General features: G+C 46.5%; 1 protein-coding gene across 1 annotated transcript in view; it reads right to left on the reverse strand.

Moving 5' to 3' along the window:
* Positions 1-39: 39 nt before the first annotated feature.
* Positions 40-26,726, reverse strand: part of lef1 (lymphoid enhancer-binding factor 1) — a 42,335-nt gene continuing 15,648 nt past the window's right edge. Inside the window, exons 4-10 of the mRNA XM_076091337.1 lie at positions 19,828-19,948; positions 16,202-16,292; positions 14,671-14,790; positions 13,779-13,941; positions 12,875-12,982; positions 11,024-11,072; positions 40-2,602 (exon numbers count right to left, since the gene is read on the reverse strand). Of these exons, the coding sequence (XP_075947452.1) occupies positions 2,523-2,602; positions 11,024-11,072; positions 12,875-12,982; positions 13,779-13,941; positions 14,671-14,790; positions 16,202-16,292; positions 19,828-19,948 (732 nt within the window). The 3' untranslated portion in view covers positions 40-2,522. The remainder of the gene's footprint in view (positions 2,603-11,023; positions 11,073-12,874; positions 12,983-13,778; positions 13,942-14,670; positions 14,791-16,201; positions 16,293-19,827; positions 19,949-26,726) is intronic.

Genomic DNA, 26,726 nt, shown 5'->3' on the forward strand with positions numbered 1-26,726 from the left:
TTACCTCCACGAGCTCTAGTCGTCTTCTTCCCTGCCTCTGCTGGCACATTGCTGCTCATCGCGGCGCGTTACCGCCACCTGTTGGTTAACCTGAAGCTAACAAGGCTTTATCTGTTCCAAATTAAGACAAATCAAGTGGATATCTTTTCAAAAATGCTTATATAAATGTGCAGGCACGCTGTGTGTCCGGACGAGTGATTAGAGAATCTTTCCTCCTTCAGCAGGTGAATGTGAAAACATCCTTGTGTCAAACGCTGCATGTACATCATTGTGCACAGTTCAGCTCAAACATCAAGGTGAAGTAAAAGGCAAAAGCCCTTTGAGAGGAGGGCCACTACTGTATACGAACAACCGACATACTCTTTATTAAAGTTAACCTTTTATTTAATCCACATGCTATTTCTACTTGCTTCTGGACATGTTAAAGGTGTATTTGATTATCCGAACCAAGACTTAAGATGGAGACTATCTTTCGGATTGTGCATGAGACAAACACGGCATTTGGGAATTTATAAATAGAATTGACTTGAACGCATAGAATGAGTCATTTGTCGGATGCTTTTGGGAACGTTTAGCCTCTTTAAAGTCTCCTGTTAGACAACAGGAACACAAGGTGGTGCTGTTTTACTTGAAATGATATCTTCAGTTGTGCCTATAAATACACTGTTCCTTTGATCTTGGCAGTTTAATAAAACATGTTTTTTACTTCAACAATCAAACATTACCTTTAGAGTTTTTACACTATTTAAAGTCTAAAGACAATTTTTACATTGAGAGACAGGAGAGAAAAAATCTCACCCTTTAAATTGATCCAATTGATAAAGATTTATATACTCGCATGATCTAGATCTCTTTTTTTTCATTATCACAATAATTCTGTGTAGATGAAGCCCCAAGCGGTGTGTGCTTTTGGAGTTTTGAAGGTAAGTTTCCACAAAGACTTAAAACATGTTATATTCAATGTGTTTTACCTGCTTCACACCATCAGTACATACATATCACTACCACATTATGCATAAATACATTATAATCTCCAAGGATGACACACAGACTGCTACATCTGGCACTTCCAGCTCTGGTCTTTCCACCACACAAGTGATCAAATGAGCCAATGGTGCCTTTTTTATTTTTCTTACAAAAAAAACAAAAACATGTTGAAACAGTTCAAATATGACCACTTGGGAAGCAAAATGCTATACCAAGATGACAGTGACCCGAAATATGATGATAAAAAAAAGAAGGAATTCATCAAGTAATACTAAAAGAGAGCATTAAAATCATAATGTTACAGAGATGCTTGCATGGAATAAACAACATGGCTAGAGACCACACTATTAGCTACCAGAGAGAAAAGACAAAGGTCCATTGCAATAAAAGAAAGACTGCCAAGTGCTGGGGTAAATATATATATCTGCTTCATTTGTCATGTTTTAGAACAATAAAATATAGGCCTCTGAGCCATCACTCTCGCCTTTGTCCTAATGTTGCCTGCAAAAATACCAAGAAAATTGACATATCCTGACAGTTTTAAAAAGTACACATACTGAGCATTATTTTACATCTGAGCAAGACTCGAGGTCACTATTTGTTACAAATAGTTATCAAAAGAAGCCTTAAGTTTCAATTTTCTGCAAGATGCTTCAACAAGAAAAATGGCTTTCCTGTGTCCAAAGCTTATTTTTATATATACCACTATATAAAAAAAAAAACAATATTTAAAAATAAAAAAAAATCACTAAAATATACACTGAGAAATTGAAACAAGGGTTCAAAATACAAAAAAAGCATTCAAAATCAAATTCAGTCTAAAATGAAAAAAGCAAATCAAAACGTTCCTTTTTTGCACCAACTGCTCAGCGACAAACTAAAAATGGCGTCTCGAGGACGTTTCGTAGACGAGATGAGATTCCTCCGGCTTCCTTAGTGCAGTCTAAAAAGAGGTGTTTGGTCAGTCGGGCGAAACCCCAAATGGTCTCAAAAATCCAGGGAGAGAGAGAGAGAGAGAGAGAGAATGGGGGGTGGGGTGGGGGTGCTCAGGGAGTGACTGTCGGCCTAATGAACTATACAAAGGAACCGAGGTGACAAATAACTTACAGTAACTTAGAGACAGGTGTCTGGAGTGTTTAGGCGGTGCAGTGGAGAAGTTTGTGCGCACATGTTTTTCAGTGCCGTGCCTTGGGATTGCAGTAAAGCTGATTGTAAAAAGGAAACTGACGAAACACAGACGTCAAATTGATGTGTGTGTTTTGTTTTTTGTTTTTTTTCCGGTGAGAGAACGTGGTTGCGTGAGGGTGCTCCTACTAATCATGATTGTCTTGTTCAGTTCAGTTCAGTGTCTCTACAGCAGGCGCCTTGAGGACGCGAGTAGAGTCCAACAGGGAAGTGTTTTTGGTGGGGGTGGGGGGCATGTGACTGCGTTGAAGGAAAGGGGAGTAGGGGTGAGGAGAGATGGGTGGAGGGGGAGTGGGGTCCTCTGAGAACTGGAGGCTTTCAGTTTGGAGATTTAACGGTCTTCATGGAATCTAGCAGGCCTCCATCTCTAGCAGAGGGCCCGTAGCTGCTGCCTTCGCTTTGCATGTGGAGAAATTGTTCCGTTTTCCTCCTGGAGAGAGAAAAAAACAAACAAAAAAAACAAACAAAGACAAAAGAAAAAACTTTTAAATCAACCGAACTATGAAGTCACTGCGTCTGTAACTTACACCAAAACACTGGTCACATTCACACATTAACCCGAACCAGACACAGCAAGATGACTCGAGAGCGTCTCACCATGCAGGCATACCTCCACATTACCTGTCATCACCATCTACATCCTCAAATCATTGTTCATATCTTCGTAGTGTTATAGCTGATTGAATGAAAGCCTTTGCAGCTGTGTTGAGCCAAAAGCGCTGAACTCCAGAGGAGGTTATAGGTCAGTGACAGGATGTGGGCCGGTCTAGCTTTGATCTAGTCTGACACGGGGGTTGCCGTGACCCAGCTGGCAGTGCTACGCTCTTCTTTGCCCTAACCCTGACTGACTCATCCCTCCTCTCACTCTCTCAAGGCGAGCACCCGATTGTGTAGCTTCTGGGTGACATTTTAGGCTGCCGCCGCAGGTGGGCGATGGGAAATCAAGACGAGGAAATACGCTCCACACAGGAGGATCCCCGCGTTGACCCGGTTAAACTAGCAGAGTTCATGGAACTGTGTCGGTAGGCGGTAATCTGAAACCAACGCGGTTCAGGTGCAGTTTGACGCCGCGGTGTCAAAATGTTACCTGACTGCTCCACAATCCACTTCGCAGGGCTCTCACAGAATTGGCCCCCTTTTTTCCCTGATGGGAAAATTGTCTGTCATGCCGCACAAGTGCTCGTTTCCCTGTCATGATCTGGGCTCGAGCTTAACATAACAGGGTTAGCTTCAGTTATTGACAAGCCAAGGAGAGTTATTTTAGACCCGAGCAGCATCAAATAGAATCTGTGATCAAAGTGGAGAGGCAGAGACAGAGGTGGACGGATGCCTCCCGCGACTAAAAAAGATGGATGTTTTGTGAAGATGGAAAAAAAGGGGAAAAGAAGCGGTATTAGTTTGCTTTCCTCTTGTGGCAAAGCCAAGAGTGTGTTTTTGTAGGAGAGAAGTCAGCTGATCCCTGCTGCTTGCTGCATCTTAACACTTGAAAAGTCTTAACACACACACACACACTGCTTTACCACATGTGGATAAAAGGGAACAGGACAGAGGCCACCTTTCCCCGAGGAGCGCTGACCATGAGCGGCACAAAGTAGAGACTGAAAGGAGCACAGCGCTCTGAGAGAAGGAGGGAGCCCCTGTCGCTTCTATTTACCTCCGCCGCCCTCTCCCTTTTCATCCCAGGATCTCAAAGCGGGCCCGCACGCCCGGCGCTGCACCCTGTTTCCTGGGGAGCATTTTTTTTTTCCTTCCCCCACCACAGACATGAAAAGCTTTGGCCTTCCTGCCTGGGGAAGAGGCCTGAGGGGCTGCGGGCGAAGAAGCGCGTGCATGTGTGCGTCTGTGTGTGTGTGCACTAGTTTAAAAAAAAAGAAGCTTGGTGGTAACAGCAGGGATGTGTACTTGCGTGGTGGTTGGTTGTAGAGGGCACCAGGCCAGCTCTTCACAAGGTCCAGCCGACACAAACACTGGGATTCAGGAGCAACTTGACCTCTCCTCCTCCTCCTCCTCTTCCCTCTACATTAGCGCTCAGGAATGCTGCCTGGACTTTTTTTGCAGGAAATGAAACGCTCCTCTGTTCAGAGGGCTAGCGAAGGTTTAGTCTCCCCCTTCTCTCTCTCCCCACCAATTCCTTTCCCGCTATGGGACGGCGGGAGGGAGGAAGGGGGGGAGGGAAGGAGTCGGACAAGCTCTCGCCCAGCTTTTGAAGTGTGGGAGGTTAAGATAACTGGCACAACCTCGCGTCTCAATCGCCGCTTTCACCTCCCAGGCCAAATCAAAGAGGCCGCAGCTGGGGCCCGGCTGCCTTATAGCCCCCTAACCTCCAAACCCACCGACCCACCCACCTCCTCAGCTCCGTCTCTCTCTCTCTCTCTCTCTCTCTCTACACACAGCTCTGGGGCTTCTTTTGGTGCCATTAAAAAGGAAAACACCGCCGACAAATTACTCTAAAAATATGCCAAGTGGAGAGAGGTGTCTCCAGCACAGGCTGAGGCGCAGACTTTACCATGGCAGAGACAAGAGGGGGGGGGATACGGAGGACAAACGAGACTGAAGATAGAGATCAATGCAAGTAAAGACATGCCATAGTCATCTTGAAAGACGAATCTGGTTAGTTAAAAATAACATATTTTTGTAGATTTGGCCATCTTTTCTTAACATCGTAGTTAACTGTTAAGATCTGGGAACATGGTGACATCGCTAGAAAGACGTCTGACAGGGCAAGAAACAGTCTCTAAGTCACTTTAAACTTTTTACAATCTTTTTACAATCTTACCAAAATGTAGGAAAATAAGTTGTAATAAACCGCAATCATCCTTTATCTGTCAGGTCAAAGTCAGGGCGCACAAATGCCCTGACTAACTTTGAAGGTAGTGCTGCAAATCATTTTTGACACCTTTATTCATGAATTTTTTCCCCGAATTTATTAATAGATTAATTAAAAATGCAATCACGATTTACCAAGCGCAAAGCAACAAAGGCCTCGTTTTGATAGTAAACGACAGTTTACAACAGTAAAAAACAAAAATGTTGGATTTACTTCGACAACTATCAATTCATTTTCTGACCATTGACCAATTGATGGATGAAGTACGATTCAAACAACCATCACTGATGAGTGTCACGTGTTTCTGTCAGTAGCGAGGATATGAATGCTGAAGCCGCTGCCTCCCTTTATAATTTCAACCTGAGATCCAGAAAAACAATAAGTGCCATAACGTTGTTACGTCATCCAGTGAGGTCAGCTCAGTCTGGCTCGGACGGACAGACTCTCGAGCTCTAGAAAGTATAATCGTGCACACATTTAGATTAAAGTCTGGTGCGGTGGCATGTCTTGGCACGCCAGTGACCGTGGCCTGGAACATACAGCTGGCTTTCAAAAGGAGCCTCCTCTAAATACATTTGAAGCAGCACCGCTCTTAAAGACACAAGGGGGGGAAATAAAGTGAGCGGGGCAATAAAAAAAAAAAAAAAAAGCACCTGGAAGACAAAGCGATGTTTGAAACAAAACGCTCTGCACTGTCAGCACGTTCTTCAGCTCCGAGACATAACACATAAAAGAAATCGCCTCTTTAAAAAAGAAGGGCTTTGAAATTCTTAACCTCCAATCAAAAGGCAGGCTCAGGGAGATGCATCTTTTCCACGGGGGCTATCAGAAACTAACAAGTGGAGTCAGGAGGGCCTGAAACTAAAAGGCTGAAGAGAAGGAAGAGGAAAGACGGTGTCTGTGTTAAATATTGGAGAGAAGGGAAGGGTGGGGTCTGCTTGTGGTCAAAAGGGGAACGGGGAGGGGGGAGTCACCAAAACCCCAAACCTCAGGCATGCGTGGGTGAGACTATGGGAGTACAGGAGGGTGTGGGAGGAGGGAGGAGGAGGAGGGAGGGGGGGGGGGGCGTTGCCCACATCTGAGGCGGCATCGCTGGGGGCCCGGGCAGCTGAAGTCTGGCTGTGTGCCCTTGAACAGCTCAGTCTGAGCCGCTGCAGGCCGGGGGATGTCGGGAGAAGGGGATGTGTGTGTGTGTGTGTGTGTGTGGGGGGGGGGCCACAATTACTGCTGCCTCTGCTGTGGTCTGGCTTCAAAGGCCTCCACCGCCACTCATATTCACCGTCAGGACAGAGGAGAGGTGCAGGAAGAGGAGGAGCAAAGAAAGAGGGAAGAGAAGAGGCAGAAAATGAGTAAAAAGAAGAAGAAAGAGGTTTAGCCTCCTTTAACAATGGCTAGAATGAGTAGAGCAAAAATAAATAAATAAACAGGGCTTCCTTCAGTTCCACAGTCCGTTTCCTGTCTGTGTTACCTGGGGGCCTTTAATTCAGAGATAAGCATTTCACAAGGGGGGCATCTTATAAGGTCACATATCTCCACCTCTTTCAAAAAACGCTGCAGTGCCTCTAGGAGCCACGGGGGTGAGGGGGGGTTAAAGAGGTACAGACGGAGAGAGGAAGTGGAGAAGACATCACAAAAAACCAAGAGACTGCACCCTCATACTGTTACTGCAGCTGACCAAACCACAACACAATAGGCCCGTGACTCAATCAAAACAAATGTGGAGCCCCAGTCTAAACAATGGGAGCACTGGAGCTGCGTTTCTCACGTGTAAACAAAGACCTTTAAGAGGGCTATACCCCCCCCCCCCCCCCCCCTGAAGTGTCGCATCAGGTTGCCAGGCCAGGATAGGACAACCATGTCAGTGTAAAAGATTTGTACTTCTAAGCTACAACCACACACTTGAATTACATGGAGTTTGACGTCCTGCCGCCCTCTGGAAGTCCATATACTAAGTGCTGAGAGGGTCATTTTTCTTCACAGAGCAGGCTTTGTGGGGGTCAGGGGGAGTGAGAGAACGGGAGGACTGTTGGGGTGAGTATTTCCGATTCTATTTCCTACCCACATAAACATTAGCTGGGGGGGGGGGGGGGTGTCGCTCTGATTGATTCAAGCCTAAATCTCTCTCTCCTCCACCTCCCACTCATATTTTTTTTTTTTTAATGTGTGTGAAAAAGTACAGTTTTAAAAACATCCTCTCATCTCCTGTGCCCTGCTCAAAGCGAGACCCAGAGTCTGTTTTGCAATCCGGATTCCTTCCCCAATTATCCCAGGTCACTAATAAGGCGGGGGTGTGGAGGCACTGGGCTGTGCCGCAGTGGCCTACAGGCTCGGTGCCAAATTGAAACGACTCGGGAAATCGAGGCAGACGCTGGATCTTGCCTAATTGCAGGCGGAGTGTGTGGCTGGCTGCTCAGATGTGCGCGAGAGAGAGAGAGAGAGAGAGAGAGAGATAAATGTGCAGCGAGTGATGAGGGTCTCAGAGAGAGAGAGAGAGAGAGAGCGAGAGAGAGAGAGAGAGAGAGAGAGATAAATGTGCAGCGAGTGATGAGGGTCTCAGAGAGAGAGAGAGAGAGAGCGAGAGAGAGAGAGAGAGAGAGAGATAAATGTGCAGCGAGTGATAAGGGTCTCAGAGAGAGAGAGAGAGAGAGAGAGAAGATGAGAGGCGACAAATAAAGAGAGAGAAAAGGGGAAAGAAATGGGAGATGGAGACTGAAGGATGAGTGGCAGTTGAGAGAGATTGGGTAAACTGAGAACTCGAGAGAATGAGGGATTTTCTTTTGGCCCTTTTCTTACGCTCCCTTTTCCCCTAACATGCTCATACCCTCCTCTCTCCTCTTCTTCCCTCGTCGCTCATCAAAGTCTTCTGACAGCTGACTTCTGGCTGCACACATCAGAGGGAGCAGAGCCAGGGCACGACTGAGAGAGAGAGAGAGAGAGAGAGAGAGAGAGAGAGAGAGAGAGAGAGAGAGAGACAGAGAGAGAGGGAGGCCACCAAAGCTCCCCATTTGCTTTCATGTCTCTGGACCAGGACATGAGGTATGAGGGTAGAAATGACCCTCGCTTTACTTACCAGACTGTACCAATTGTAAAGCATCATTTTTAAAAAGATATCCTGGATCATGTGACTAAAACGCAGCCTCTTGCACAAGTATTTGGGCACATCGGCTTGTGGAGATATCCATTTTGTTTGACAACAAAAGAGCACCTTCATAAGAGTCCGAGCAAGATGACTCAAATGCAGTTTTAGGACAGTTCGCAAGTGTTGGCAACTCCACGGCCCTCAACTTGCGAGATTAAAAGGCCACCTTTGTTAAAAGTGTCTCCCCCCCCCCTGTGAAAGAAATGTGCGGTGGCTGAAGTGGGAGAAAGCCTCGAGGGCATGTCCGCGTCTCGGGCCAGATAACTATCTCAAAAGGCGGTGAATCAGCGGGCTTAGTCAGACAAAAGGCGAACAGCGTGAGAGGAAGCAAGAGGCAGAGGAACTAAATAAAGACGTGTGCAGAAACAGTGAGGAGTGGAGTGAAACAGTCAGTGGAAGAAAAAGAGGGGGGGGGGGGGTGATGATGGGAAGAGACGGAAACCCTAATTTCACATTGTCAGAGTAATGACTTCTCGGAGTGCTTGTTCCACTGTGGTGAGAGCCAGCTGTGTGGCGGGTCCAGCGTTTGACATGCTAACGATAACAAAGAGAACCAACGTCAGGCCATGAAACACTGCTCGACTGCTCAGCTCCTGGTTTGCCTCACGGGCAGAAAAACTAAGCAGAAGCCATCAAATATGTTGATATGAAGTCGTATTAAGTGACTTTTCCCTTCGTAAAGTCTACCTGGACGGGAGCATTTTCACTGTGCTGAATAATCTTCATTGTGACGGTACCAGCACTATAAATACAAATAAAACGCAGTAAATGTTCACTGTGTATCAAGCAAGAAGGTGTTGGAAGTTGTGTCTCCAAAATTGACTCATTAACAAATTTCCGCTCAGATTTTTCATGTGGCGGAGAGACAGGCCGGGGTAGAGGCGAGGGCAGATGAAAAGAAATAGACAAACGAGTTCATTTAAAGATGTTTTTTGCCGTCTACAGCGAGCTAACCTCAATCCAGCTCTTTGGGATCTGCATAAATTGAGGGCTTGGGGAGTTGTGGCGGTATCCTCGGTATTATGCATATTAGTTTAAGGCTGTCACTGAGAATCAGCAAGGGTGTCCATCCCGCTGCGGCTAGGCGCTGCTAATTATTGGATCAGAGATAAAGTGCTTTTTAGAGCCCACTCTCTCTGAGCTTTGAGAGACGACTGTGGCGAGAGAGAAAAAAAAAAAAAAAAAAAAAAAAAAAAAGGGAAAAGAAAAGCGGCCCAATTTTGGATTCAGAGAGAGCCACCGGGTCAGGAATCGATCAAGTGGAAAACCTTTGTCTGGTCGGGGTGATTTCAACGTAAGACCAGATTTGTCACATCTGCCCGGCTTTTTTTCTGCAAGCGAGAGGGAGCGGAACAACAGGATGCTACCAGGCTCGAGGGCGAGGGGGGGGGGATCCAGAGAGAGTAAGGAAGACTGAAAATAGAGTTGCCTTTGCCACATATTGAGAACGTTAATCCTGCTTTCAACCCCCCCCAAAAAAAGGAAAGGTGACAGTTCAGTGCGGGTTTGACATGTCATCTGAATCAATATATCCCAGCATATCATTCACATGTGAAAAAAAAAAAAAAAGCGACTACGGAGTGCCTTTGTTATGAAGGCATTATGTACACCCTGAAACCCCAGATACCATGAAATCGTATTAAGGTATAGCATCTCATTAAGGTCCTGCCAGAATCCTGCTCTGCCTCACAAAGATGCAGAGCGAGACAACACATGTAGTCCATATGGGACTGAGCGCTGACGTCTGCTCTGGGCTAGTAAAAGTGTTTTCAGATGTATTATTTGGTCCATTTTTAGAAAACACGGAGTGGGTGAGCTGTCTGATTTATTAAGCGATAGCTTTCAAACCTTTTTTGATTTGGATGTTTTTTAAGCCACAAAATGCTGACACAACATCTGACCTTTTAATCCAACCAGTGGTCGACACAACAACATTGGATTGACCCGTTCAACACACACACACACATACACACATGCACACAAACAAACACAGAGAGAGAATCCAATGGGCATTGTGCTGAGGCCATTGAGCAAAAAGCACAATCCCTCCTCAGGCCTTAACACCACTGACACAATGACTATGGCGAGGTTAGGGTGGACCTTTTCAGGATTAGTCTGTGAGTACCTGTTCTCAAGTCAGTGTTTAGCCTCGACATGTATTGAAGTGATCAGACAGGGAGGGGATAGAGGGTTTGTCTTACCATATTCTCAGATGTACGCCGTTTTCATTCTCTGGCCTGTACCTGCAGAAAATTGCATCTTTTAAAAAAAAATAAATTGGAGGTATCTGGACGGCAGAGATCTTTACCGCCCATTTGGCCTACACAGTGTACAGACCCCAAAATACTGACATTTTACTTAAGATGTAATTCTCAATGGATTAGAGTTGCAGTGCTGAGAGGAGGCTCGTAAGCGCAGCTAAACAAGGTCAGCAGAAAGACACACTGTAGTGCAGCAGGCAAAGCCCAGAGTTGGTAAGTTGTCGTATAGAATGGACAGACTAATCCCAAAGTAGGTGTTATTTGTGAGGACGGGGCAGTGGACAAATGGATGGTGGGATGTACAGAGAAAATCTAGAGGAAAACTGAGTGAAGGACTGTGCTGCCTTCACAGAACCGAGCCAGTCTACTGAAGCCAGAGTGAGGAGAGTTCTGCTACTTGTCAGTTTTATAGGCATTTGTCTCTGTCTACTGGGAGATTAGGTGTTCTTTTACAAGTTTACAGAGTGTGCATTTGTACAAACGCAGCAACAAATGCAGCAGTATACTGTAAAAGATGATGTGTTGTCTATGGAAAGATGGTGTAACTCACAACTTCAAAATGCAACAGACCAAAAAAAAAAAAAAAAAAAGAAAAGAGAAGGAACCGGAGGGATCAGTGCTCACCTGGGGCGGATTCCTGCATCTTCTCCCTCTTCCGCTTCTTCTTCTTTCCCTAAAAAATATACAGAGGAACACATAAAGTGTGGCTCCAGCACTCACGCTCACTAGACCACTCTGATATCCTGCTGCTGACTGCCATGTTCACTCATCCCCTGCTGGGCATCCAACCAGCATCCCCCGGACTCCGGACTCCGCCGCAAACTGCCGCGCTGAGAGGGACGCACCAAGAGTGTCAGTCTGATGTGAAGTGTGCTCTGCCTGCTTTCAGCTGGCTCCAAAATGACTTCATTTCATACATTTTTAGGCCCTTTTTTTTGGGGGGGGGGGGGGAGAGTTGTGAGAACGCAGGCAGCTCGTCCTGCTGCCGTGACCCGTCCGTGTCACATTTCCACTTCCTTTGAAGTCCCTCAAATGACAAATATTAACATGAAGTGCAATTAAAAATGCTCACTGTAATTAGGCTAGTCTAGCTCAATGACTGTTAAGAGTGCCACTCTTCTTCTTTTTTTTTTCTCCAGCGAGGTGGTGGGAGTGTGTAAGGATTTATAGCTTATGCTAAATCCCCAGGGGGGAGACTATAGGTATAGATAGCAGCGCAGAGTCGTTCTAGTCAAATATGAGCAGCACTTTGGTTTCCTGCTGCAAAGTCTGCTAATCCACTTATTCATGAGCTAATCTGCCTTCTACTGCTGCGGCAGACAGGGACGAAGACAGACTAAGTGAGAGTGGGTGAGAGAAAAGGATGAGAGAGGGGATACACAGCAAAACTGTGAATGCCACGCGCTCTCGTCCATGCCAGTGCGCTACTTATTTTTGGGTGTTTCCAGGCATGATGTGCTGCCTGTGTACAGATGTTATTTTGTGGGAGGGGTCGCAGAATAGCACTCTCAGGGATACTAAATGTGCTTGTAAGAAACCTATCGCTTCTCTTTATCTCTTTGGTATGCCAAGTAGAAAGCCATTCCTCGACTCTTTATTTTTTCTTCTTCTACCCGTCAAATATGTTTGTACTAACAAAGCTGGAACTGGGCTGACTGTCACGAGCTGATGTTGTGTATCTGTAACTGTGCTGTGCTCCGCTGGTATAGCAGAGCTGTAAAGAGCTGTCTCCCCTCTCAGCGAGGCATTTTGGCGGCGGAGCGGTGGAGGCAGAAAGAGGAGGGGGGGGATGCTGTCGGTGTCCGAGGGGAGGCAGATAAACACCACAAAGCACTTTGGTGGTGGAGTGAACGTGAGTGCCGGAGCCACACTTTTAATAAAGGCTGGTGCTCTCTCTCTCTCACAAATTCATACACGCTCACACACACACACACACACACGGAGACAGATTTGACAACTTCCACGCAAACACACGAACACGTAGGCATGCACACCCGTGACATACACCAAATAAACAGGCCGCGTCTTAAATGCAAGCTGAACCTCCCACATTCACAAACAACATGGGCAGCTGGAGGAGCAAAGGTTGCTGCTGCTGAATGCTGCATGTACGATCCGGCCTCAGTCTAACAGGTGCTTTTTACATCCAGAGCCCTATGCTGATATGGAACATCAAAGACTAGCATAACCATTACCAGGCAGTTTCCACTCTTTGTGGCAATGATAATGTCCCCGGTACTACGATCCTTTTACTGCGGATGGTAATATAATCACAGTTTTATGAATTACACATCAGGCTGAAACAAAAGGGTCCACAAATGGACCCCATTAGCATGGAGCCGACTGGTGTGAATTAGTGTGTGTGTGTGTGTGTCACTACCGTGTGTCGTGCAACGCTGACATAAACAAACAACATAAATCAACATTCACACGCACGCACACGCACCTCTGCCAATCTGTTCTGTTGATACTTACATAATTATCTCGAGCGGACCAGCCTGGGTAGAGCTGCATGTGGAGCTGCCGTTCCTTGCGGGCTAGCTCATAATACTTAGCTTGCTCTTCCCGAGATAAAGCATGCCACTGTTTCAGTACAAAGGAGATTAGGGGGGGGGAATAGCATACAGTCAATTACTGGCATGCCATTGCATGTTCCCTGCATAGAGAAGTGTGCTGGTGTTTTGGTAAAAAAAAATTCTTCTTTTCAACTTCCAAACGTTTGGTGTAGAAAGAAAAAGGGGATAAAAGAGAGAGAGAGAGAAGAAGAAGAAGAAGAAGAAGAAGAAGAAGGGGGACACATGATGAAGAGATTAACATGCACCAGAGTCAGAGGGAGGCAGAGAAGGAAAGAAAAAAAACTTTGATTTCATATCAAAACACTGGTTCCAATTTAGCAGCGCGTTTTATTCAAACTATGTCAGCGAGCAATTACCCGATGCAGGCCACGAACTAGGCTTTGCTGTGGCTGGCTGCCTCGACCGCTGGGCCTATTCGTTAAGGCTTTTAACATGGCTCTGTGGTCCCGCTTCCTCAAAAGGAACAAATTTGGTCATTTCCAACCGTGCCATTATCCAGGCATATTTTATTAAGGCCAATTTGATTAAATGTCAGCGAGATAGGCAGTCTGTATCTGTGCTGCTGAGAGGGAAGTAATTGGCTCGGGCAATCATTATGACAATAATCACAACTAGTTCATAAAAGAGAGGAAGCTTTGTACTTTTTAAACTAATTGGGCCTGGGAAGTCAGTCCACACGGACTCGTTAGAAACCTCGGCTTGAACTGCGATCTCCCGGTGATTTAACTCAATCAAAAAAGATCGACTACGGCGACAAAGAGACCGGGATGGGTCCCTCGGTGTACGCAGACTATGTGACCTACCCTTCGTCCCAGGATCTGGTTGATGGCAGCGCTCTCCTTCAGCGTGCACTCGGCGACCACGTTCGCACGCATTTCTTTCATGTAGAGCATGAAGGCATTTAGTGGCTTCTTGATGTGCGGTCTTTTGGGCTCCTGCTCCTTTCTCTGTTCGTGCTGGGGCTTCCTGTAAAAACAAACGACAACAACACGGACGGAGGTGAAGAAGAGGAGGAAACAAATGAGCTGGAGCATGAGAGAATGAAAGCGCAGAGCAACGGAGGAGGGGGACATTGTGGTGCCGCTATGGCGACACAAGCAGCGAGGGTCTGGTTGCTCTCAGCCAATGGCGAGGCACGCAATGGGGCCCCTGCCTCTTTAATCATGTGCAGTTGCACAGTCGCGGCCCTTAATGCCGAGAGATTACTTCACCAGTAATGGCAGCCAAACCTTCTTGTCCACCGCATATTGGCACATCGCTTAAAGCCAAATGCTCGCACTCCAAAAAAAACTCTGCTCCCACTACTGACTTACTTTCTAACAACCTTTTTGGTACTAGTAAAGTCTTGGTGCTGGGATGGCCATGAATAATGGAAATATCAGCGATAACCACTTCAGGGTACTCACAGCACTTCCCACTGCACACACTGGGGATGTGAATTAATTTCATCCGAGCACTAATCTAGGACCTGTATCTGTTGCTGAGTGCTAAGTGTGTTGTGATCCCCGGGGACAAATGAAGCATCGGCCTGTTATCAGGAGAGCACGTCGGGCCCCCCTCGCTGCTTATCTGCTCACATCAAGGGAATGAGAACAAGGCTCTGACAGCGATGGCCTACTGTAGCGGTGGTGGGCACGGATACCTGGAGGTGTATGAGAGTGTTTGATGAAGGTATTTTGTGTTTGCAGGACTCACATGTGCATGATGTCTGTTTCATGCAGAGGCTCGTGTTTGACCTGTGGGTTGACGATGGCCGGGTGGGGGATCCCTGTGGCGTGGGGACCTTGGGGGCCGGGCACCATGTGGTGTGAGAACCTGCAATAACAGCAGACAGCAGGCTTTGGTTGATTAAGAGAGGACCAAGAAGGACAGTAGCATGGAAAGGGTCCCCTAAAATGTCAAGTGACTGTAGGTGCACACTTGCAACAGCGTACACAAACAAGGAAAGAGATCCATCAACACATGTTTATTTTCTTGATGATAAATGCTTAATATTGGTATTGGCTGTAGTAGCTTGTGTGTCCAGTTATTTTAGCTCTAGTTCTTTTTTCAATATTAGAGCAGAGGGTCACGGTGGTATTGCTTCATATTAAGGGATCACTGTTTAAAGGTTGGGTATGTTTTTTATGATAATTGGAAATGTTTGTTTTGCACTCGATGCTATTGTGTGTCCAAAGACTCGTGGTTGGGAGAGTTTCCATGAGTTGTGCTTGTGTATGCTTTTTCTTCTCTCCTTTGAGAACAATGAAGATCAAGTGAAATAAAAGGACCTGACAAGAGAAACGTCATGCGGTCTTCAGTTTAAAAAAATCAGTTTCAATTTTTAGAACGGCTTTGAATATCTATTTCTGCTTAACAATGGGGATGTTTTTATAAATGCTTTTCTTTCCTGGCTCAAACGTTTTGAGACCCTTCTTCTGAAATAATACTAAATAGTAGATTTTGTTGGTTGTCATCAGTCCATCAGTGGGAACACTCACTTCTGCTGTGGTTGTGTTTCAATCAACTGGTTGCTGTTTTTCAAAAATGTTCGTTTTAGAAAGAAAGATTCTTGTGATTCAGCAATGTTTAGTACTGCAAACACAATGCTTCTTCAGTACATGGACTTGTTGTGGGGCACAACTATGACCAAGGATCCTCAGCAGGAAAAGTAGGGGGGAAAAGTTCCTCAATTGGAATAAAGTTCCTCAAACTAAAATATACCCCAAAGTCAGACATAAGGAGGAGGAAAGCAGAAGTTGAGCCTCATCCTACACCTTACATCTGGCTTCACTCAGTGTATGCCTGAAGCCCCGTCTTTCTGAAACATCATGCTGACAGATAAAGAAAGAGATAGAGAGATAGAGAGGAAGAGGGTAAGATATGTTGAGAACAAGTACAGGAATGGCAGTGACAAGGATGCAGAGAGAGAGAGAGAGAGAGAGAAGTACTTCCAGGAAGCTTTGATGGGGGCTAAGCAGCCATATGGTTATGCCGGGGCATGTATGCGGTGATGTGTTTGACATGCGCTGGGCACACAGAGGAGCGGTGTGGCTGGAAGCCGCAGCAGGAACAGCCAGAAGCAGACCTCCCTGTGTAGGCTGCTGCTGCTGCTGCTGCTGCAGGCCAGCATTCCTCCATCAAAGCTAGCACTGTGCCGGTGTGCGTCGGATGGGAAGGGACGGGATCGTAATGGCTCCTTGTTTACACCAATCAACTGCGCATGCTTTCGTCTTGTCTGACTCACCATCCCAGCGGTGGCGTGAGCTGCCCGACTCCTCCGGGAGACAGGGAGTAGAAGTTGGTCATGTCTGGTCCGGGGTGATGCCTCTGCATTCCTAGACACGCAACAATGGTACACAACCGTTAGAAGGTGTTCAGGTTACGTTTTTCACTTACACGTCGGCATCCTGCGGATCTAAGTACAAATCGAAATGTGCCTTAAAAGGCGGCAGAACTACAGCAGCTCCGGTAGAATAAGGAACAACTTCATTGTTAGATCAACGTGTTTCCGTTTGTGGCCTTAATAAGGGTCATTAAAAACACATTGCAAAGAAAAACAACGTTTAAATAGGATGAGCATGAATGAAAAAACTTCTAAGGACATAAAAGATCATACACAAACAGGACAAAGTGCCAAAAGTTTGCAGTGAATGCTTTGTCAGGTCTTATATTCTTTGAGCCGATTATGATTTAAGTCACAACTTTGCCAATTGTTTTGTGTAATATTATTGACCTTTAAAAGCCATTACTCCTTTCCCACCTTCCCGTCCTGTTCCACTACAAGTCAAGGACAGTGCACGATGTCGGAGCTTGAACCTCACATTATCAACCCCCGTAAGAAAAGGATCATATTTCCCCCGCTTAGCTCGAGTCCTTCCAGTGTGTCTCCGCATCTTTAAGCTGGTTAATTGAGGCTTCCTCTTTGTGGCAGAGGCTGCAGCTCTCCCTGTAGACACGGGATTGACTTGGACTAACTGCCGGTGGATCTTCAGGACTAAGCTGCTCCATCTCCAGCTCGTCTGCTCCGACTGGCTTTCAAGGTTGAGGGGTCTTTTTTTTTTTATAGAAAGACTTAACTGGGAATGGGGCCGTAAAATGATTCATATTTAACTCAATCTGAAGCAACTCATGTCCTCATGTGAGACACCTATTTGTTTTGTTTTTATTTTAGAGCAGAGATAGTAATAATAAGATGGACAGTCGGTAGATATCGGGAAACACTGTTCACACACATACAAGTGCAATGTGCCTACATGTGTGCTCAAACACACACACACACACACACACACACACTCACACACACACACAAAGAAAAGAGGCCAAATGCCTCCAGATTAGCACCGTCTTCTAATCCCTGCTGGAGCCAGCCTTTTCTCCCTGCCTCTCTATCTTTTCTCTTCTTTCTCTCTCCAGGCTGTGGTCTGAAGGGGCCTCCCTCCTCGGAGAGGCAGGGTGAACGGGGGGGGGCTTATATCTCCAAAGCCAATGTTGCAACGCTGGATTCATAGCACGCATAGCACTACCCCCTGCCAACTAATCCACCACCTAACGCTCCTGAGGGCCCTCCCGAGGGCCCTCCCGAGGGCAGAAGGGAAGGAGGCAAGGGGTGAGGCGGCGAGGGAGGCGGAGAGAGCCCCGGCGCGTTAACCTTGTCACTCACACCCCTAAGGTGGCTAATTACTCACTCCCCCATTCACATGTTCCCGTTGACGCCCAACAACAAGCAACACTAACACGCTTTCTCTTTGTAAAACCTGGAAATAATCTAAATTCAAATTAGTGTTCCCATGTTATGTTTCATTTTTTTCTTTTCAAAACAGTACACATAGAAGGTTTAAATGTAAAATGTTCAAAGCCCCCCCCCCCCCCCCGCTCGACCTTCCTTCCATTGCATTGCGGCCCTTTGCATATTAGAGCTCATAATGAGAAAATCCATGATTGTTTTTCATAATTAACAAGCAGATCAAAGTCTGAGCTCACTAAGGAAGGCAGAGCAGCAATTGGTCGATATGAGAGAGAGAGAGAGAGAGAGAGAGAGAGAGGGACAGCAAGAAAGAGAATAAGAGAGATTTCCTTTTAAGCATCTTCAGCTTAGCTCGACTGGTACACACACATGAATATGCCTAGGGAAATCATTTGCAGCAAATTCTGCTGCAAACTGGATCGCTTGGACATGGATTTCTGTCGGTCTGAGGGAGTAAAGATCAAATATAGACCTTCAGGGGTCTTTTTTCCGCTCTTCAGCGTTTGTCAGAATCGTAGTGGATCTCGATGGACTGGCAAGACCAACAAACTGTAAAACGGACTACATTACTTCATAAATTGTACTACATGACAACAAATCTCTGAAATCAAACGCATGCATGTGCGTTCAGAGTATTTATTGCTCTATTCCGTGTCAACACAATTCTTTCCTGCTTCCTTTAGAAAAGTATTCAACACAAACGTGTCTGACGCATGATTCCTCTGGCATGTGTGGAGCCCAGTTCCTTTATACGTCTGTCTCTTCATCTCACTACGCTGTGTACTCTAGTGCTCAGTTCTACTTTGTTATTTATAGCCGGTCCCTCAGAACCTCCCAGCCTCCTCATCATCTTCATCGTCGCCTACATCCCGTCTGATCCCCTCTCCTCCTTTTCAACTGGCAGCCGCAGGAGAAGAAAGACACGGGGAAAGAAAAAAGGTGCGGGACAAAAACTGTGGCAGGGCACACATCTTTTCGCATTCGTGAGAAGCTGCCAACGTCTCCAGCTGCGCGGGGCTGAGGAGCTCGTCCAAACTGCCGAGGAGCTCCTCTGCGGCTGTCAGAGCTGCAGCTTGATGTTGTTACCGAGAGGCGGCGAGAGCAGAGGGAGAGGGCAGCGGGGCCGTCCCACAGGATGCTTCAAATAAGTCCATGTTAGGAGCTGATGGATGACTTTGATTTTGCTGTGACACATTTTTGGTTTGTTTATCTCTACTGATTCCTGACAGGGTTGACACAAAGGCGTATTTTTAAAAAAAAAAGGAAAAAAATGACTGCAATTTTTTAAAATAAAATCCCACTTTATTACTGAATCTGTAAATCAAACGAGGGCTGTAGTAACTCTGTTTCTCTGAGGGTGACGTGTAAGACTTTAAGACTTCTGAATGCCATTTCTGATCAGATGTAACAATGCATATGGACAATGTTTGGTTCCGTCAAACTTCTCCATCAAAGCCCTTCTGGGGATTAATAGGCAATACAGCCCATTATACTATCAATAAAACATTGCCACTTTTAATAGCAACAAACGGAAACTAAATTCTTTCTTTTTTAACTAATGCCAATCAAATGAAGTTGTTACTGTTGTTCTCACAGACACTAAATATGAATCAACATGTGGATCGAACCGGCACAGACAGTATCGGCCATTATGTGACCCGTTACATAAAACACAGATTCTTCTTCAGTGTTTCAATTAACAGTTGGCAGCCTGGTATGACTGAATGAATATCAATTAAGTTTTTGGTCGGACAGCAGTCCCTGGCCTCATGTTATCATAGATTAAAATGAGTTCCACACGTTTAAGTATACAGATTTTAAATTTAGTGAAGAGACATCGCTGGTAACCGACTGGTACGGGCTGAGGTATCACAATCAGTCTCCGGGGGAAAAAAAGTTGGATCCGTGCATCTTTAATTAACAGTCCTTCTTTTTCTTGCTGAAGTAGTTCAAATGAGAAATGGAAAGAGAGAAGTTTTTGTCAGCAAAAGGATGAAAAGAAGGTCCACAATATTTTGAAACATGGATCATTTGTAAAGTTCTATTGGTGAAACCCTGCAGCCTCACACGTGTTGTACAGGCTGTGCGTGTGTCGTCGTGTTGGGATCGGTTGGCTCGGTCTCTACCTTGTTTGTTGTTGAGGTCCTGGGGGTGAGGACCCGGGGCGAAGTGCTCGTCACTGTACGTGATCAGCGGGGTGAGTGGGTGGACTGCATGGGACGGCTGCACCACGGGGACTTTGTTGGACTGCGGAGAAAGAAAAAGATACAAAACAATATAAAAAGGGATGACATTATACATGCGCTATTTGGCCCTGTTCCCTACCACATGATCTGGTGACTGGTACGGCACATACAGTGCGCGGGGTGGTCTGCCTCCATGTAGATGTGGGTGAAGCTTAATAGTATGGTCAAAGAGGTAACGAAAAACTATTTCTTCAGATTTTAGCAGCAGCACCTCAAAACATTGCATAGCCTCGGTCAGCATGACCGAAAAAAAAAGGAAGGAGGCAAAAACAAGTCAAAGAGAGAAACAAGAGCTGCAGCGAATAGGAGCGGGCGAGTGGTAGAGCAAAGGGAGGGGAGAGAAAAGAACGATTCGCAGGGTAGAGCTAGAGCAGTGGTCTTAGGCGGGAGATCAAAGGCAGTCATTAGCTGGTGAATAAGGGGAGTTCATTACAGAGCAAGAGCCGGGGGAAGGAGAGATGAGGGATGGAGGAGGAGGGGGAGGGGGAGGGGGTTGGCTGTGGACAGAGAGCGCGAGTGAGACAGATGTCTGCAGTGGTTCTTAATGCAGGGGTAATCACGTCAGGAGTGTCCTGAGCACCGGCTGACTCAGGGAGACCTGCCTCCTGACAACTAAAATAGACAGAGCCCGGCCCCAAAAAAATCCCCGGCCCCAATCCCCCCCCCCCCCTCAGCCAATAGTGCTTACATGCTTCAGCTGCAATGAACACATGGCAATGCTTAGCCATGCTAAATCTACTATTCTGAGCCCAGAGCAGAGCTGCAGTCAAAATATCACCTCCACAGGTTACGTGGCTAATCGGAGAGACATTAGTTCACGTCTCACACCAGAGGGATCCCATGAGCTTCGAACGAAAGCGCTTCGTGAGATTTTGATCAGAGTGCTCTCGGAGGAACGGTCACCTGATAAATAATGTTGTTGGAGATACTCGTCTAAATTTAGCACGCGCTTAGATTTCTGGAGAGACGATGTGATCACGGGACTGTTCTTTATAAGCTGTTGCGTCGTTGTCCTAGCGGGGTGTCGGCCAAGGTGACATTCCTGCAGTGCTAAGTGGTGAGTGGTGCCCCTCCTCGCCCACTCCCACCACACACACACACACACACATGCAGAAAACTCCTTGGACACAAGGGTGGCTGGAATGTCTGCGTTTCTTCTGAACCTCTCGCAGACTGGCACCGGCCTCAACTTAAGAGCCGCCTCTCCCTCTCCCCACCTTCTGGGAACGTCCTAACTGGGAACACAGAGGGCAGTATGTGTGTGTGTGTGTGGGTGTGTGTGTGTGTGTGTGTGTGTGTGTACCGAGAAATATCTCAGTATCCTCAACCACATGACGCATCTGATTTCTGTTATCAGGATGGGAATCTCATCTCCCAGGGCCAATTTCTTTCCCAGTTGCTCTCTTGATAAGAACCTTCATGTGCCGACATCTAAGCACGGTCCACATTGTAGCGTTTGAGATGGCGACACACTGCCCACAAATAAGGCCAAGCCTGCCTGAAAGCTAACTCAGACATAATGCAGAGGCTTTTCACATTAGCTCAGGTGAGTGTGGTTCTTTGACCCCAGGTCAACAAGAGTCAAAGGTGACGGGATAATCTGCGACTGTGGGAGTGTCAGACCTCATCCTACAGAGGCTTATTAGTAAGGGATGCTAACCCTAAAGGGGGGTGGCTGGGACAGGCCTACACCAGGGGCTATGTGATAGCATTCTCGCCCATATTATTTTACGCCTGTCCACTCCCATTTGTTATCCTGTGGGAATGAGATAAGAACCTGAGGGATTATCATCTTAGCTGGAAGTCTTCTCCAACTTGTAGCGGATGGAAAAGACAGAAAAAGCATTTCAGAAACAAAAGTTAGTCTCTCATACTTGTTCACACACACACATAAACTACGATACCGCAGAAAGAAATAAAAAAATGTGATAGACTGCTTAGCATCTAAGAGAGCTATAGTCTTCCTCCGCAGAAGAGAAGCCCTCTTTTGTGCTTCTCCCAGTTATAGCTGTCATATCACATTTTTCTCAACTGCTTAATAAACTGCCTCCATAATGGCGAAAATCCGCCAGAGAAAAACCTGCAGGCCTCTGTGACCAATACACAGTTTACGGCTGTTTGGGGTTCACATTTACATAAACTGCATGCCACAACTCACCATGGTTTGCTCTCAGAGGAAAGGAAGAGCAAAGCATTGTTATTTAGGCTTCTTACATCGTTACATCTCTCTCTCTAAACATTCGTATGATGGTGGAAAAACACGTTTTGACTGTTAAGTTACGGTGCCAACAGTCGTCATGGAGCCACCATCTCAGTTCCTCCAGGTGAAGACTCGTTGGCTTGCTGCACCCACTTTGCAGCTCTTGGCAAGTTTACCCAGAAAAAGCCGGACACCTTTTTACCAATTTCCTAGAGGAAGCAGTTGGAGACACTCAAGTGACCCCAACCGTGAGTGTCACGGCACGTTGATGCAATTTAACCCCCTCTCATCCCCCATCCCGACTCTAAATGCCCTTAGCAGCAGCAGCAGCAGCAGCAGCAGCGATGCTGCGATGGAGGGCGGCCATATTGGAGGTCCCTTTTTATTGTATAGGAGAAATAATAGGCTTAGGATCTTTCTATTCATATTTTTTTCAGGGAGAGTGAAAGAGGAGAGGCGGTGAGGATTGAGAAGAAAACGTTCCATTTGGAATTTCATATCCAGGCTTGGCCGGCCCTTCTAAAGAACCCCTCAGATGTGGTTTTAAGAGAAATTCATTGTGCGGAACTGGAGCTGGCAGGAAGCCCTCCATGGAGGAGACACTCCAGTGTGCTTCAGTACGGGGAGCCAGTGACTTGGCGTGCAGTCTGAAAATGGGGGCGGGGGTAAGGGATATGGGACGTTTCGTTTTTTGTTCCTTTATTGTTTTTTCAGAGGGAGGATTTTTCTGACGGCACGCCTGTTTCTCTGAACTTGTATTCCGTCAGATTCCACCAGCATCCTGCCATGGTTTTTCGGAGTGCGAGCGTGCGCGTGTTTGTACATTTGTGTCTATGTGGTATGTGGTATATTGCCTTTTTAGCATCTCTCTCCCTCCCTCTCCTCGCACAGCATGGCTTTTGTCCTCCACTCAATTATACCACTTCTGCGGAGAAGAGTGGAAAAAAGGGAAAGCGGGAATGTTATAATAATCACTTCCCACTTCTGTAATTTATATGCAATGAGGACTTTTCGTGCCTGCAGCTACAATCAAGTGTGTGGAAACCATATGAGGTTGTTTCACAAACAGCTGGGGAGATGGCAGCTCAAGTGGTGGCTGTGGATTCCCATGATGCTAAATCTTTCCACTAAGACGCCCATCTCACCCCAAAAACGCAACCTCACCTACTCACAGGATTGTCCGCACAGGAAGTGAACAGAGGAAAGAATCAAAAGACGAAGCAATAAATCGTCCTGTGATTACAACCAGTTTTCATCAAGAGTTTGCTGTAAAATTTCCAATAAAATAATGATTGCTATCACCTGAGGGAATGGTTTAAAATAACTGTGAATCACTGGGAGAGAGCACACCCACCACTGGCTGTTTAAATACAGTCTTTGGCTACTGTATCCACTGACAATGTGATCATTGTAGCTCCCTCCTCCTCTCCCCCCCTTTTACCAAAATCAGTGGAGACCAACCTGAGGAAGCTTAAATAAATGACCAATTACCATTCACAGAGCGGGTTGAACCCCACCAGCTTCAAGTGGAGTGCTAAAAATGGAATGTTTTATTGGCAGGATGGCCCCCTCGGCCAGGGGGGCTTAATGTAACGAAACCCAATTAATGGAGAAGAAAGCTGGGCCGCCAGCAAGCGAAGGAGCGCCACGCGCCCGGGGTAATGAGACAAACAAGCGAAGCCAACCACGGGGACAGGAGCGGAGGAGGCTACGAATAACAGGAAAATCCTACCCTGGAGAGACATTTACATCTGTGATACCCCCCCACCCACTACCACCCTCCCAATCTCTCCTTCTCTTCTCTTCCTTTAGTTCAACCACAAACCTCGCGTGCTACTCCCGAGTACAAAAGTTGAACCGACGCTGCGACACCGAAATGCAAGGCCAGTTGGTAAAAATGGGAATAAAAGGTATAAATCATCATAAATCACAAACTAGAAGCAGGATGGTGTTTGGTAGATGACAAAAATAGGCATGTACCACATGTGCAGCGGTATGGTTTTAGTAGCTAAGTTGCGGCGCAAATTTATCATGCGAGGAAACTTGTCACGCTGTCCTCTAAATACCACCGACACACCCGCGCAAGCCACATGTCAAACACTTCACATTAACTGCACGTGACCGACACATGCCACGGTGTTAACGTGAAATCCACACAGAACTCGACTGAAAGAGGGCACATAGACATGCTGTAAAATACGGTCATGGTACACGGGGAAGAGATCAGAGATGGCAACAACCACACGCTTAATGAATTTAACTCACACATGTTACATGTGAACACAAAGCCGCTATTAACAGCTGACTGTCTCCTTTCCCACCGCCATGCACAACTGAATAGGACGAGGTGGATTACCCATCATCCTTCAGTTGGCATGAAGAGCGTGTGCTCCAAGCGAACCAATCACCCTATAGCTCTCACGCTGGATGTGCAAAGGAGATAATTTGTGTGAAATATGCCTGCCCCAGATGAAAAGACTTTATCCGCTTTTTAAAGTGTTCAACTCTTAATTTCTATATGTCGCGGAGCTATTAAAAAACTGAGGAGAAGAGCAACAGAACATTAGGAATGATCCAGTTGCTATTTTTCTTCGCTGTTAAGATACAGCAAGTTAAGTAGGAACAGCAAATCACTATGACATCGGGTTTGTTCTTCAAGAGTTCAGGCTTTTAAAAAAAGATGGTGAAGGCTGGAAGCTGCAGTGTAGGGTTGGGTAAGAGTTTAGTCATTTTCTATATAGAACTGTGGTGAAATCATGTTGCAGCTTGTATGTGGTCTAATGTAGTGCCACTGCTTTACAAAATAACTCAGGTTTTTATGTGAATTGTAACAAAGACCAAAGAAATGGAGGTTTTTGCTGTAATTGTTACAGATTATTTCTTTGTAATTTTGCATACATATTCCATATTTTAATATATCTACATCTCGGAAATGTGAGTGATGGTCTGCTCCTCCGCTGTTGTATTTGCAGAGCGTGTGCATGTGCATATGTGTGTGTGTGTATGGTGGAGGAGTGGTGGGGGTTGGGCCGCTGCTCTGGCAGAGCCCTGGGCGAACTGCAGGATGTTCACCTTGCGGCGGGGCACAGGGCTCATTATCGCAGCGGGACCTGGTCACATCAAAGGACTGAGGAAAGGGCAAACATTCTGCTGAAGTGCCACTGTCAGCAGGCCTGCGAGTGCACACGCAAACAAATACACAAAAGGAAGACCGCACACACACACACACACACTCGAGCACCTACTAGGCGTCTATACCCCCACAAAGAACATGGCTGCTTTCTGCAGCTCCATCACTTGCTTTGGATCTATTGAGACAGGTTGACTGAAAATCCTCAAACAGCACCTTAGATGACACCAAAACTGTGTCATTGCTCAGCACCGGTGGCACAAAAAAGACCTGTACCTGGTATACCTGGTATATCTGGACACTGTCAATGTGTCTAACTGTGTCAAAGCCTTTAGTTGCGTCACGGCGCCTCTTACTTGATCAGCTGTGTGCTTTAAACCAGGCAAAATGTAAATCTTGGGGCCCTATGTTTGAACTCAGCCGTTAAAAGCTGACCACAAGCTGAAAATATTTGGAGCGGCGCTTTATTTTTCTTCCCGAATCAATCGTCATCCCTCTCCAGCGGCTATTTATAGCAACCCTGCTGCTGCATTAACACACTGCATGATTTATCATTAGAAGCCAGCTCTGGTCTGCTGAGTAGCTACATTCATGCCAGGCAGCGCGGCGGTGCCAACATCCACATTCAACAACAACACCCGAAAAGGCCCTGAGAGATGTACACAAATAAAATCGCAGCACAAGCTAACTTTGTGTGGCGAGCGCGCTAAAACCTTAGCCTCGGCACAATACCAGAGACGCAGAGAAAGAGGGAGAGGAAAACGCAGTGCAGAATGGGGGGGGGGGGGAAAGTGCTGATGAGTTGCCTTATGCCGGAGCTTCATAGATCCGTCGAACAAGAGCGGATTTGCCTGCTACACCTAGATAGTGTTTCCCCCCCTCAGCTTTCGCCCAGGTATTCTGGGCATGAATGGCTGTCAGTTTGGATTTGGGAGCTCAGCGTTGAGGGGGGAAAATAGAGTCTGGTGGGGGTCTTTGTGTGTCTCTACCTGTGGAGACGAGAGCTAGAGACAGTACTCTTCTCTCTAAGCCCCAGCTAGCTCCCATGCAACATTGCACATTACATCTCCGGAAAGGAAAAGGGGTAGATATTAGCATTGCAAGCTAGGCAGGGAGAGCTGGACGAGGGCAGACGGCAGCAGGCTAATGTTTTTGTGGGGAAGGTTTTCGATGGGCACGCGCTCGGAAAATGTGGATAGGAAGGTGTTTTGAATGAGAGCTGCCTCTGCCTGAGCTGCGGAGAGGACTGACCTAGTTTTCCTTCTGTATTTCACTCAGACAGATGCACACCCGCCAACACAGCGAGCAAGAATAGGAAGAATGAAGACGTTGGATGAGTTAGTGAGGCCGTGCCACTGACGACTTACTGGAACAAAAAGTCAAATGCGCAGGAAATGCCAGAATTTTGTAAACAGAAGACGAACGTCTTGTGACAGGGTTAAACATGTA

The sequence above is a fragment of the Anarhichas minor genome, unplaced genomic scaffold (genome assembly GCF_050575085.1).
Source record: "Anarhichas minor isolate MPS153535 unplaced genomic scaffold, ASM5057508v1 ptg000014l, whole genome shotgun sequence".
Taxonomy (NCBI): Eukaryota; Metazoa; Chordata; class Actinopteri; order Perciformes; family Anarhichadidae; genus Anarhichas; species Anarhichas minor.